Source organism: Mercenaria mercenaria, chromosome 13, assembly GCF_021730395.1.
Source record: "Mercenaria mercenaria strain notata chromosome 13, MADL_Memer_1, whole genome shotgun sequence".
Taxonomy (NCBI): domain Eukaryota; kingdom Metazoa; phylum Mollusca; class Bivalvia; order Venerida; family Veneridae; genus Mercenaria; species Mercenaria mercenaria.
Window position 1 is genome coordinate 15,337,052 of NC_069373.1, and position 13,505 is coordinate 15,350,556.

The following is a 13,505-nucleotide window of genomic DNA, read 5'->3' on the forward strand; positions in this document are numbered from 1 at the left end:
AGAAATTAACAATTTCCCTGGACCACATAAACCAGTACTGACCTGTTCTCCCAAAGTATAACAACTTCTCCATCTTTGTTTTGTTGTGTTTTAAGTCACATTGACAAAATTTATGTCATATGGCCACTTTCTAGTGAAGACCCCAGGTGCCCTCCAGGCAATATTTCAAGCACAGGCTTACACCTTAGTAAAGCCACTGACCTTCCATAGGCCAGCTGGATGGCTTCCCCAAAGGAAATAATACTACCCCCAAGCAAGGTTTCGAACCTCCAGCAGTGATGGGCAAATGATTCAAAATCAGCAATCTTAACTACTAAGCCATGGAGCCTCCTTTCCCCATATATGTTAGAGGTAGATGACACATGATTTCAAGCAAATTGTCTTCTATTAAACTGTTATAGAAAACATGTTTCTTGTCTGGGAATCAAACTCAGTCTTTATATTCATGGTTTTGTGCTAACTCTACTGAGCTAAACAGGCAAGCTGGATAGCATCCTTACAAGGGAAGAATTAAAACCCATGTTAAACTTGCACTTACAGTGAGGCTCAGATCAATAAAGTCAGTATAATATAAACAAGAGATCACAGAGTGATCTTGGCGCCCACCAATGTGCCATTTTTGGGTGTTCCAAATTTCAAGACTTACTGACTAGCTCAAGGTCAAATTTCATTTCTGTACACAACACTGTGCATATGGTCCAAATTCGAAAGCTGTAGCTTGAGAAATGTGAAAGTAGGTCAATGTCAAGGTCAAAGTTTGTTTCGGTACACAATCCTATGCATGTGGTCTAAATTTGAAGCCTGTAGCTACAGAAATGTGAAAGTAGGTCACTAGGTCAATCTTAAGGTCAAAGTTCATTTCGGTATACAAAACTATGCAAGTGGTCAAAATTTGAAGGCTGTAGCTTGAGAAATGTAAAAGTAGGTCACTAGGTCAAAATCAAGGTCAAATTCTATTTCGGAATACAAAACTATGCATGTGGTCCAAATTTGAAGCCTGTACCTTCAAAAATGTGAAAGTAGGTCACTAGGTCAATGTAAAGGTCAAAGTTCATTCCAGTACACAAAATTATGCATGTGGTCCAAATCTGAAGGGTATAGCTTGAGAAATTTAAAAGTAGGTCACTAGGTCAAAATCAAGGTCAAATTTTATTTTGGAATACAAAACTATGCATGTGGTCCAAATTTGAAGCCTGTACCTTAAAATTGTGAAAGTAGGTCACTAGGTCAATGTAAAGGTCAAAGTTCATTTCGGTACACAAAACTATGCAAGTGGTCCAAATTTGAAGGCTGTAGCTTGAGAAATGTAAAAGTAGGTCACTAGGTCAAAATCAAGGTCAAATTTTATTTCGGAATACAAAACTATGCATGGGGTCCAAATTTGAAGCCTGTATCTTCAAAAAGTAGGTCACTAGGTCAACGTGAAGGACAAAGTTTTTTTCGGTACACAAACCTATGCATGTGGTCAAAATTTGAAGGCTGCAGCTTGAGAAATGTGAAAGTAGGTCACTAGGTCAAAATCAATGTCAAATTTCATTTTGAAACACGGAACTATGCGTATGGTCCAAATTTGACGCCTGTGCCTTCAAAAATGTGGAAGTAGGTCACTAGGTCAAAATCAAGGTCAAAGTTTTTCCAGTGCACAAAACTATGCATGTGGTCCAAATTTGAAGGCTGTAGCTACAGAAATGTGAAAGTAGGTCACTAGGTCAAAGTCAAGGTCAACTCATGTCAAGGTTCATCTTGCCACTCAAAAATATACATGTGGTCCAAATTTGAAGGCTGTAGCTACAGAAATGTGAAAGTAGGTCACTAGGTCAAAATCAAGCTCAACTCATGACAAGGTTCATCTTGCCACTCATAAATATACATGTGGTCCAAATTTGAATGTTGTAGTTATTGGCAAGAACATTTTAAAAGCTTTTCCCTATATAAGTCTATATGAACCATGTGACCCCTGGGGCGGGGCCATTTTTGACCCTAGGGGGATAATTTGAACAAACTTGGTAGAGAACCACTAGATGATGCTACATTACAAGTATCAAAGCCTTAGGCTTTGTGGTTTGGACAAGAAGATTTTCAAAGTTTTTCCTTATATAAGTCTATGTAAACCATATGACCCCCAGGGCGGGGCCATTTTTGACCCTAGGGGTATAATTTTTACAATCTTAGTAGAAGACTACTAGATGATGTCACATACAAAATAGCAAAGCCCTAGGCCCTGTGGTTTTGGACAAGAGGTTATTCAAAGTTTTTCCCTATATAAGTCTATATAAACCATGTGACCTCCAGGGCTGGGCCATATTTGACCCCAGAGAAATAATTTGAATCATCTTGGTAGAAGACCACTAGATAATGCTTCAAACCAAATATCAAAGCCCTAGGCTCTGTGGTTTTGGACAAGAAGGTTTTCAAAGTTTTTCCCTATATAAATCTATGTAAAATATAGAAATAAACAAAGTGCCATAACTCACTCATAAATTGTTGAACCAGTCTGATTTTCAGGGGGACAAAACTAGGGTACCAACACATCATTCTGACAAAGTTTGGTCAAAATCCCCCCAGTTGTTTCTGAGGAGATGCGATAACGAGAAATTGTTAACGGACGGACGGACGGAATGACGGACCGACGGACCACGGACGCAGAGTGATTTTAATAGCCCACCATCTGATGATGGTGGGCTAAAAAGTAATTTTTGCACCTACCCAGAAGTTATATAATCTAAGAATGAATACTCCATTTCCACTTTACAGCTCAATAGTGAAACCTAAAAATAAAATAACAAAATACAGATCAACTGACAGTATGTCTGAGGTAACACCATTTTTACATGGCATTTTCAAATACAGCTGATCGCTGTAAACAAACTTTACTAAATAAAAACATCATTATAAAATCATAAACTTTTTTTTTTCAAATGCACCAAAGCAGTTTCTTAGATAACTAACTGAACACAGTCTTCGGTAATGACTGTAATGAATAACAAATGTATCAACTTGTGAGCTCTGGAATATTTATGCACACTCTCCTTATAGTGCTAGATTAACATGTTGAAGACAATGCAGACCTAAATTGTTGTAACAAAAACTGTTAGTGCCTTTTGTTACTAGGAACATGCAGTGTAAAATGGCCGGAGAATAAAATACTCCAAGTAACATGTTCATATCCCTTTAGGCTGTGAATCTGCGATTCACTACCCTGGCAGTTGTGAAATATATTCAAGTTAACTTAACTGTTAGAAACTAACTTTTAAATTGATGAGGAACTCTACCAGAGTATAAATCAATCTTACCGCGCCAGAGTTTTTATATTTTCCTTTTTTCTTGGCTTTCTTCTGTTCATTTATAACCTGCAAAAACAAACTGGTTACTACAGTTCAACTTCTCTATATCAAACTATTCTGGGACAGCAAAAATCATGATTAGATAAATTAACAATTCAATACTGTAAAAGTCTATTTTTTCGCAAAATTTTCTAACTTCTAGTTAATGTTATTAAGTATTATATATACAGATATATAAATACCGGAAATTCGCAAAAAAATCAAAAAGCGCAAATAAAAAAAAAAAAAACGCATTAAGTCAAGTTCCAAAAAAGTTCTTTATAAACAAGAGCTGTCACAGGGGACAGTGCGCTTGACTATTTTGATACATGTGGGTGATAATGAGGAATAAACTTTTTCAAGTCTGAAGTAAATCTATCTTGTAATCAAGAGATAAAGTTAAACTGCATCAAAACTTTAACTTAGGCTTAGACGTAAAGTGGTGTCATGTATGATAGCTCTTCATATACTTTATATAGTTGAGCTGAAAATGCACAAGTGCAAGGGAAAAATACTAAAAATATCACAATCAAAGAGTTAAAAACACTTTGTATTCAAATGCTCCCATGATGTAAACATTACTGAATAGCAAACTGTTTCTAAACACTTAAAGTAGAAATGTACCTCATACACATTGTTCTGTCCAGGTCCTCTGGTTAATTCTCTAAGGTTAGTTGTAAACTGACCAATGATGTCTGGACTGAAAATACAGGTATTAGGGGTTATTTGCAGGAGACATTTCTGTTTCTTTCAGTGTAAATCTGAGTGAACATACAACGTTTAAAAAATTGTAAGTGGCGTACATAGCTAGGGCTGAAAACTTAAAATTTGATGTTCATGAGTGAAAGATATTTCCATCTTGCATGTAAAATTCTTTTTCTTTCATGTCTTTTCAATGGGTTTTACCAAACCACAGTGTGTTACTTACAGCAATTTTACCTACACAACAAATGCATCTTGGGCAACATTACATGCAAAAATTCATGATATCGGAATGTTAATACTGAATGAATTTTAAATAATACTTTTTAAACTTAATTTACATTTTAATATGGTAGAGCACATAATTTTATGCTTTTGTATTTATTCATATACTTCTATATCTTTATTTATGCAGAATCTAGATTTTGGGATAAATGTCTAGCTATCGATACTTCATACTCTAGTGTGTTCAACAGTGAAAATTACTATATGAAAATGCCATTTTTTGAAAGAGTTAAAGTTGCAAAATATTAATACAATGCACTGTTACTTCAATTCTAACACGACTAGCAAATAAACTACATACATGTAGAGAAAAATCTATCTCTGGTTATTCTGCAATAAACCACTCACGTGCAATGACATCATCTGATCCAGGTGCGTAGCGCGGTCGTAAAAAGTAGTTACTATTTTTTCTAACATTTTTGATACTAGTATGTCATGTTAGAATCGAAATAATAAGTTCCCAAGTGTGATTTATCGTAGAATAACCCGAGTTTTTCGTTCTGATGCAAAACAATATATCACTCAGGCCTATGGCCTTCGTGACAAATTCTTAGGCATAAGAACTCAAATCTCGGGTTATTCTATGATAAACCATGTTTGGGAACATATTATTTTTTAAATAAACCACTGAAAAACATGTATTCTTTAGCAATGTTCGAGCACTTCAGTACATTCAGATTTTCGTGTAAGAGCAAAATATTCAATTAAGCATAATAAAATTATCTTTAGCTTCTAAGAAGTTGTTACCACTAGTTATAAGACAACTATCTATGAAAAGTTAGAACCTAGATTGTCAAAATAGCAAATTAAAATTTTACCCTTAGAAGACTGAATTTCAGATCATCTAGAATCTTTCACTTTATCTTTTTCTGTTATAAAATATTTCTAAGCAATGAGAACTGCCTAATCATCTGAATAGTTACGTATCTGAGTCAACTATGCACCAATACATGTATCACTGGCATCTGTATAAAGAGTAATTTTCGGTAATTCAAGGGCCATAATTCTGAAGTGGTGGGCCGATTTGGCTAGTTATCAAACCTGGCCGAGGACTTATTTGCAAACACATTTTGTTCAAGTTTGGTGAAGATAGGATGAGAAATGTTTGACTTAGAATGTGTACAAGTGTGTACAGAGCGATTTTCGGTAATTCAAGGGTCATAATTTTGAAGTGCCTGGGATGATTTGGCTAGTTATCAAAGTTGGCTGAGGACTTATTGGCACATTTTGTTCAAGTTTGGTGAAGATCGGATGAGAAATGTTCGACTTAGAGCGCGGACAAGATTTGTGACAGACAGACAGACACACACATACACACACGGACACACACACAGACAGGAATAAATCAATAAATTTTCCACACCACTGTGTGGTGGGAGATATAATAATGTAAACAGGAAGAATAATATTAGAATATAGATGACAGAAGAATATTGCTGTATTTATTACCAGTTTTCTACATTAAATGACCAACATTAAAAATAATAATAGACAAAAAGAGCTTTCAACAAACTGTCCTTCATCTAATTCTCGCAAGATGACTTTCATGTGATCATACTTGGAAATCAGTCCTAAAATTCCAGCATCAAATCATGCTTTCAGAGAAAAATATCTGAGACTGGTCTACAGTCTCAGTTCTCACAAAACTACTAGCTTTCTATGAGACTTTTATGTCAACATGAGCATGCCAACTTACCTTCCACTACTGTTCCAGTCCCAGCACTTCACCAGTATGCTCCTGAAATCATGAAAAGTATGCACAATTTGTTTATTTGTTTGGGTTTAGTGCCATTTTTCAACAGTATTTCAGTTATGTAATGGCAGGCAGTTAACCTAATGAGTGTACCCTGGATTCTGTTCCAGTACAGACCTGTTCTCCGCAAGTTACTGTTGACTTTCCAACTTGAATCAGAGGTGGAGGATGAATAAGTTCAGGCGCAATGTCTTTTATCATGGAGAACACACACCTTGCTTGGGGTATCCAACTCTTAACCCCGCAATCCGCAGATCCTGCTCTCTCCCTATTGAGCAGAGAGAGGGGGAGGGGGGGCAGACAAAAAAATGTTCAAAACAAGAGAAACGAAAAAGATACTTTGCACATATTTCATAGTGTTCATTCATCCAAGTGATGGGGAAAGTTTTATTTCTAAGACAACTAAGGTTTCTCATTAAGCCATAATTTCATTTGTGTGATAAGTGGTAGAGAAGCAGTCTAAATGTGTACCAAATTAAAGAAAGAATAAAATACATCCCTTCATACTGTAAAAGCAGAAATTTTCACAAGGGTTTAATACCAGGTCCCTCACCTCGTGAAAATTATTCCTTGCATAAATATTTACAAAATTTGCTATGTTTAGTGTTTCTGTGATAACTATAGGACAGTATAATATCAAGACGAACAGAACAAACCACAACTGTTTAATTTAGAATGATATGATAACTTTTGTGTTTGCAATGTGTTTAATTAAACAAACATTGACATCTCTTCCCCTGTGTTTAGATTACATGTAAAGCTGTTTGTTACAGGTATAGAGTCGTCAAGGTTTACAGTTAATAATTAGAGGGTGTTAAAACATCCATTAAATTAATAGCGATAGATCTTTATAGTAGACAGTCTAAAGGTATAGCTTTATAATGTGTAACTTTTAAGTATGCCCGTCTTATTAAAAAGCAAAAATAAGCAGTTTAACTTTTTTATAATTTCGGGAATAAAACCTTGTGAACATACTCAATATTTCAAAAATTGCCAAATTTTGATCATGTGAAAATATGTGCCTTTACAGCAAAATAATATCGTAACTGTACAGTAACAGGAAACTGAAGAGATTTCTTACCTATCATAGTCGCCATTACATAGTGACCTTGCAGGAACCCGAAATGGAGCCCAGGTAGGATTCAATGTGTTCTTTATAACTTCTGTTCTATGCACAACCGTAAAACTGTAATAAACAATTACATACATTTTTTGTTGGATCTAACATCACAACTAACCTTCCAGCTTTAAATGTTAGATGAAGACCCCAGGTGACACTTTGAGCATTATTTTCTTTACCCTGGGTAGAACCAACAGTCTTCTATAAACCAGCTGGACGAATTTCTCACATGAAAGAGTTCTTCATCCCAAGCAAGGTTTCAAACTCACAACAATGAGAGGTAAAATGATTCAAGTCTGCAACCATGGAGGCTTCTTGCTATAGATTTTAGTTAAACTTTACATTGGTATACTTATTATCAATATAACAGGAGCTGTCAGTTGACAGTGTGCCTGACTATTCTCAGTGCTTGATAGTATAATATAAGCTATGAGTAAAACTTTAACATTTCAATAAGCATATTCTAAGTCGAAAAGGGGCCATAATTCAGTCAAAATGCTTGATAGAGTTGTCTGCTCCTGTTTACAGACTTGGGTCATGATGGTAAACAAGTATGCAAAATACGAAAGCAATATCTCAATGGACTTTGAAAATATTTGGGGTGGTACGCAAACTTTAACATTTGTGTGACACTCGCGCTAACGCTCACGCCGACGGGAGTAGGATAGCACCCTGTTCTTTGAATAGTCGAGCTAAAAATGTACACTGTATACCATTCAAATTTATACTTTCAACCAACTCAGTAACTGTGTTTAAGATCAGTTGACAAATGGCTACTTAAAAACACTTTTCCACCAAATTCAAGCTGTGAAATATAGAAGGCATACTTTCAGTTCTAAAAATACATAGAAGTCATTCTTTCAGTTCTGAAAGTACTTAAGTAGTTTGATTAGGCAGTTGTGTATTCTCATTACATTAATGTTAAACATGCTTTGAATAACTGGCAGCCATTGTATTAACTACTATGTACTGTAAGTGTAGAAATATTCGCGAGCTTCAAATTTTCGCGGTGATCGGCAGTCCGCGAAATCATGATTACCGCAATTATTTCTACACAAATTTCAACTGAAAAGTCATATTTTCGCACAAATGTGAACCATCTCAATATATTCCGGTTATCATAGTTCCAACTGACTTGTTATCAAAGCTGACCTAATTTAATACTGACTGTATAAGTATGGCTGAGATTAGATAATAAATAGATCAAACTCTCTTTATCAAGCGAACACTGTCAATTCTGACTGATTCAAGGGCCATAACTCTCGAGATACTTGTCTGAATAGGCTGTTTATCAAACTTGGCCTAAATTTTATAGAGATATGCTTAACTCGAGTTAAAGCAAACTCCTTGGGACAAGCAAAATGTGTTCATTATAGCCGGAGTTTGTTATAGCCAGAGTTTGTTATAGCGGGAGTTTGTTACAGCCGGAGTTTGTTATAGCCGGAGTTTGTTATAAACATATAGCGAATAAGTTTCTTATAAACAAACTGATTTATATATTTAGTTGATTAACATGCTTTGAAATTAACCAGTTTTTGCAATTTATTTCATTATCCTACTATTTGACTATTTTGTAATAATCCTGAACATGTAAAATATTAAAATCATACACTCTCTTTGCTAACGGTTTGAAAAGGCAAATTTCTATAATAAAATTAAAATACAATGTCAAAAGTAAATAAAATATTGGTTGGAAAAATCGGCGAACTTAGATTTTTTATGCCTAAAAGATTTTAAGTAGGACATTTTGTTGAGATGTATAACACTGCAGACGTAATTTGTCTTGCATAATAATTATTACATTAATTTCAGATATCATAGATATATCTTATACTTGTACTTATTATAATAAATGTATAAAATTATCTATTATTCTGTGGTTGAAAAGCTGAAGAAAATCCAATAGAAATCAAATAATGACACCAAATTAAATCCTACGAGTATTGCCCAGGTATGACACTGGGACAAAGTCATATGATATACAAGTATTTGACAACCAATTCACAGTGAGATAATTATGTCCTTTTTTAAAATTGATGATTATATATTTTTCAATGGCCTAATAGGTAGCTAAATTACATGTAATATATTTCAAAAGACCTTAAACAACGTTCTTAAAAATGATCAAATCAAGATTTCAGTTTTATACTTGATTTTAAATGTCATTGAGATATATCAATAATCACGCAATTTTTTGGTTTATGATTCAAAATTGTTGGTACAATGTCTACCCAATGCTTATGTTAAAGCGTTGCATAAAACGTTGGAAAATGATTTTTTTAAATATTCTCTATAGCCTATGTTATAGCAATGTATATTTTAACACTGGGACATTGAAATGTGTTCCTTATATCTAATAATTTGCTATAACCATGTTTCCTATAACCATTTTATTTTACATAGAACAAACAAGAGGACCATGATGATCCTGAATCGCTCACCTGTCCCACCATGACCCAGTTTTGAACTGAGTATGACGTCGTTTTTTTCTATTATTTGACATAGTGACCTAGTTTTTGAGCTCATGTGACCAAGTTTTGAACTTGACCTAGATATCATCAAGATAAAAATTCTGACCATTTTCATGAAGATCCATTGAACAAATATGACCTTTAGAGAGGTCACAAGGTTTTTCTATTATCTGACCCAATGACCTAGTTTTTGAAGGCACGTGACCCAGTTTTGAACTTGATCTAGATATCATCAAGGTGAACATTCTTACCAATTTTCATGAAGATCTCATGAACAATATGGCCATTAGAGAGGTCACAAGGTTTTTCTATTTTTATACCTACTGACCTAGTTTTTGAACGCACGTGACACAGTTTTGAACTTGAACTAGATATCATCAAAACGAACATTCAGACCAACTTTCATACAGATCTCATGAAAAATATGACCTCTAGAGAGGTCACAAGTTTTTTTTTTATTTGACCTACTGACCTAGTGTTTGAACGCAGTTGACCCAGTTTCGAACTTGACCTAGATATCATCAAGATGAACAATCAGACCAACTTTCATACAGATCCCATGAAAAATATGGCCTCTAGAGAGGTCACAATGTTTTTTATTATTTCACCTACTGACCTAGTTTTTGAAGGCACGTGACCCAGCTTCAGACTTGACCTAGATATCATCAAGGTGAACATTCTTACCATTTTCATGAAGATCCATTGAAAGGTATGGCCTCTAGAGAGGTCACAAGGTTTTTCTATTTTTACACTGACTGACCTAGTTTTTGACCGAACGTGACCCAGTTTCAAACTTGACCTAGATATCATCAAGATGAACATTCAGACCAACTTTCATACAGATCCCATGAAAAATATGACCTCTAGAGAGGTCACAAGGTTTTTTAATATTTGACCTACTGACCTAGTTTTTGACCGCAGTTGACCCAGTTTCAAACTTGACCTAGATAACATCAAGATGAACAATCAGACTAACTTTCATACAGATCTCATGAAAAATATGGCCATTAGAAAGGTCACAAGGTTTTTCTATTTTAATACCTACTGACCTAGTTTTTGAACGCACGTGACACAGTTTTGAACTTGAACTAGATATCATCAAAACGAACATTCAGACCAACTTTCATACAGATCTCATGAAAAATATGACCTCTATAGAGGTCACAAGTTTTTTTTTTATTTGACCTACTGACCTAGTGTTTGTATGCAGTTGACCCAGTTTTGAACTTGACCTAGATATCATCAAGATGAACAATCAGACCAACTTTCATACAGATCCCATGAAAAATATGGCCTCTAGAGAGGTCACAATGTTTTTTATTATTTCACCTACTGACCTAGTTTTTGAAGGCACGTGACCCAGTTTCAAACTTGACCTAGTATCATCAAGGTAAACATTCTGACCAATTTTCATGAAGATCCATTGAAAAGTATGGCCTCTAGAGAGGTCACAAGGTTTTTCTATTTTTAGACCTACTGACCTAGTTTTTGATTGCACGTGACCCAGTTTCGAACTTGACCTAGATATCATCAAGATGAACATTCTGAGCAACTTCCATTATGAGCCCATGAAAAATGTGATCTCTAGAGTGGTCACAAGCTAAAGTTTACGGACGCATGCACGACGACGGATGCTGCGTGATCACAAAAGCTCACCTTGTCACTTTGTGACAGGTGAGCTAAAAAGCACTTAAATTTGGACATTTTACATTGCTCCTTATAACCGAACATTTGTTTATAACTGTGTTCATCATAGGTGGAGTTTACTGTACACATTTTGTATACAGTCTAACCTGTCTTAAGCAGCCAGCCAGGGGAAACAGACACCTAGTGGGATTTGGGATCAAACTGTACGGCTTATAAATTGGACAGTATAGAAATTTAATGTTACTGCTTGTGAGTATGTCTATACAACTGAAAATTGTGGTGAAGTCATGCAAAACTTAGCAATCACAGGTTTCTCAAATCGGGTATCTTTGGTGACTTTTGCCTAAAAATTAGTTTGGATGAAACATGGCTGCTGAAAGGGGTCAAATACGGCGGTCAGGAGGCAATTCTGGTGACAGCTGAACATAGACGGAAGGTGACCGCTAAATAAAGTGATGAAATAGAGGAAAATCCGTTGGGGGCATCACAAAGTGACCGCTGAAAGGAGGTGTCCGCTGATCGGAGGTGACCATTAGCACAGGTTAGACTGTAATGTATGGTGACCTAAAAATCAAGTACACTTCCTTATCTTTTTCTACTGCTTGAATTTTCTTAGTATAGAGGAATCTCAGCAAGCAATACCGAACATATGTCATATATCCACACCTATCAGCAATGTTTGGACCCCAATTATCTTGCAAAATGCTTTACAACATCTGAGGTTCATCAGAGTCTACACAACATAAAATCTTTCCATACGAACATACAGAACTATCTTAATTTCTAAAACTTTCATTAAATTTATTTCAGAATTAGAGGTTACCAAGCGGCTAATCCATTGGACAAAGCTTTGATTCATTTCCTGGACTTCTTCATAATTTGATAGAACTCGAACAACCCTTTTTTACTGATGATTAAAAAAACGTTTTATCACATAAACTAACTGATCATCAAATACAGAAAATACCTGTTATCCTCATTCACTCTCATAAACTCCAAATATGGATCAGACTTTCCAAAGAAATCTTTCTTGTCCAAGTTGTTAGCCTTCATTTGCATGTGAATAACTTCCTACAAAAGATTTACAAAAATAAATACAGGGAAATACCACTGACTCAAGCATTGCGGGTTCGAGCACCTGAGCTCATTTGAGCAATTCGTGTGATCCCTATGCTGTTTGCCTTTTATATTTTATGTTCGGATCACTAAGTACCCCTGGATAACTTAAGTACATGTATATTGCTAATTTATTTACAACCTTGAATAGTCAGTGTGTTTTACAGCATTGCATCTTTAAAAATCTAAAATTATATTCGCTTTATTCTGAAAAATAAATATTAACATGAAGCCCAGCGGAGCCCAAACCTCTACTGGCCTTGCATTACTCTTTCTGTATAGACCCTGGGGTCATGATTTGTATGAGTTTGATACAGGTCCATTCTGGTATGATGCTACGTACTAATTTAAAATATATCTTAGTTCAAGCTGATGTGGTTTCAGAGAAGATGTTTTTAAAAATTCCTTTTGTTGCCATAGCAACCATAGCACTGCAGGTATTGACCCAATTTGTGCAAATTTTGAAGAATACCATTCAAGTAACAATCTGGTAAAGATTCAGTACAATATGGCCACATATTACTTGAGTAGCTGCTTTTGTTACAGTTTAGAACAGACAACGTAACTTCTGATTGTATAAGCTTCTGCAAATAAAAGTTACAACTTATAGGATACAGTTTTTAAGATAGTGATGTTGTTATAAAAATCATTTCCTGCAAAAAGTCTGAGTAATATTAACAGATTAATAATTTTAGATACAGTTTTCTTGAGACCTCTCTGAATCTATTGATTTTAGCATTATTTTGTAACATTTGTAACAAGAACATTCCTGCTATATAACAAAATGTATTGCAAAGATCTTACCTTATTACTACCAAGTTCTTCAGACCGCACTGAAATTTAATAAAATCACACATATAAGACTTAAAGGTTATGTTAATGTGCATGTTCAAATAGAAAATTTATCTCTAAGATTACACTACACTCCTTATGTACTTTTTTTTTAGTTACTATTTAAGACTTAAAAACAAACAAAGAAATCGTACAATTTACTTTTTAAAAACCTGTTTAAGAGACTGTCACTCTGGTGTAGGCAGTCACAACTTCCTTGCCTTTGAAACAAATACTGTCCTACTATGCAGAATTTC

At 34.9% G+C, this 13,505-nt stretch overlaps 1 protein-coding gene across 3 annotated transcripts in view; it reads right to left on the reverse strand.

The window, feature by feature from the left end:
• LOC123530501 (copine-8-like) overlaps window positions 1-13,505 on the reverse strand; it is a 49,915-nt gene that overhangs the window by 25,424 nt on the left and 10,986 nt on the right. For all 3 annotated transcript variants that reach the window (XM_053521247.1, XM_053521248.1, XM_053521249.1), the window contains exons 7-13: window positions 13,222-13,250; window positions 12,269-12,372; window positions 7,145-7,249; window positions 6,007-6,048; window positions 3,948-4,023; window positions 3,294-3,350; window positions 2,707-2,768 (exon numbers count right to left, since the gene is read on the reverse strand). In XM_053521247.1, coding sequence (XP_053377222.1) covers window positions 2,707-2,768; window positions 3,294-3,350; window positions 3,948-4,023; window positions 6,007-6,048; window positions 7,145-7,249; window positions 12,269-12,372; window positions 13,222-13,250 — 475 coding nt within the window. The remainder of the gene's footprint in view (window positions 1-2,706; window positions 2,769-3,293; window positions 3,351-3,947; window positions 4,024-6,006; window positions 6,049-7,144; window positions 7,250-12,268; window positions 12,373-13,221; window positions 13,251-13,505) is intronic.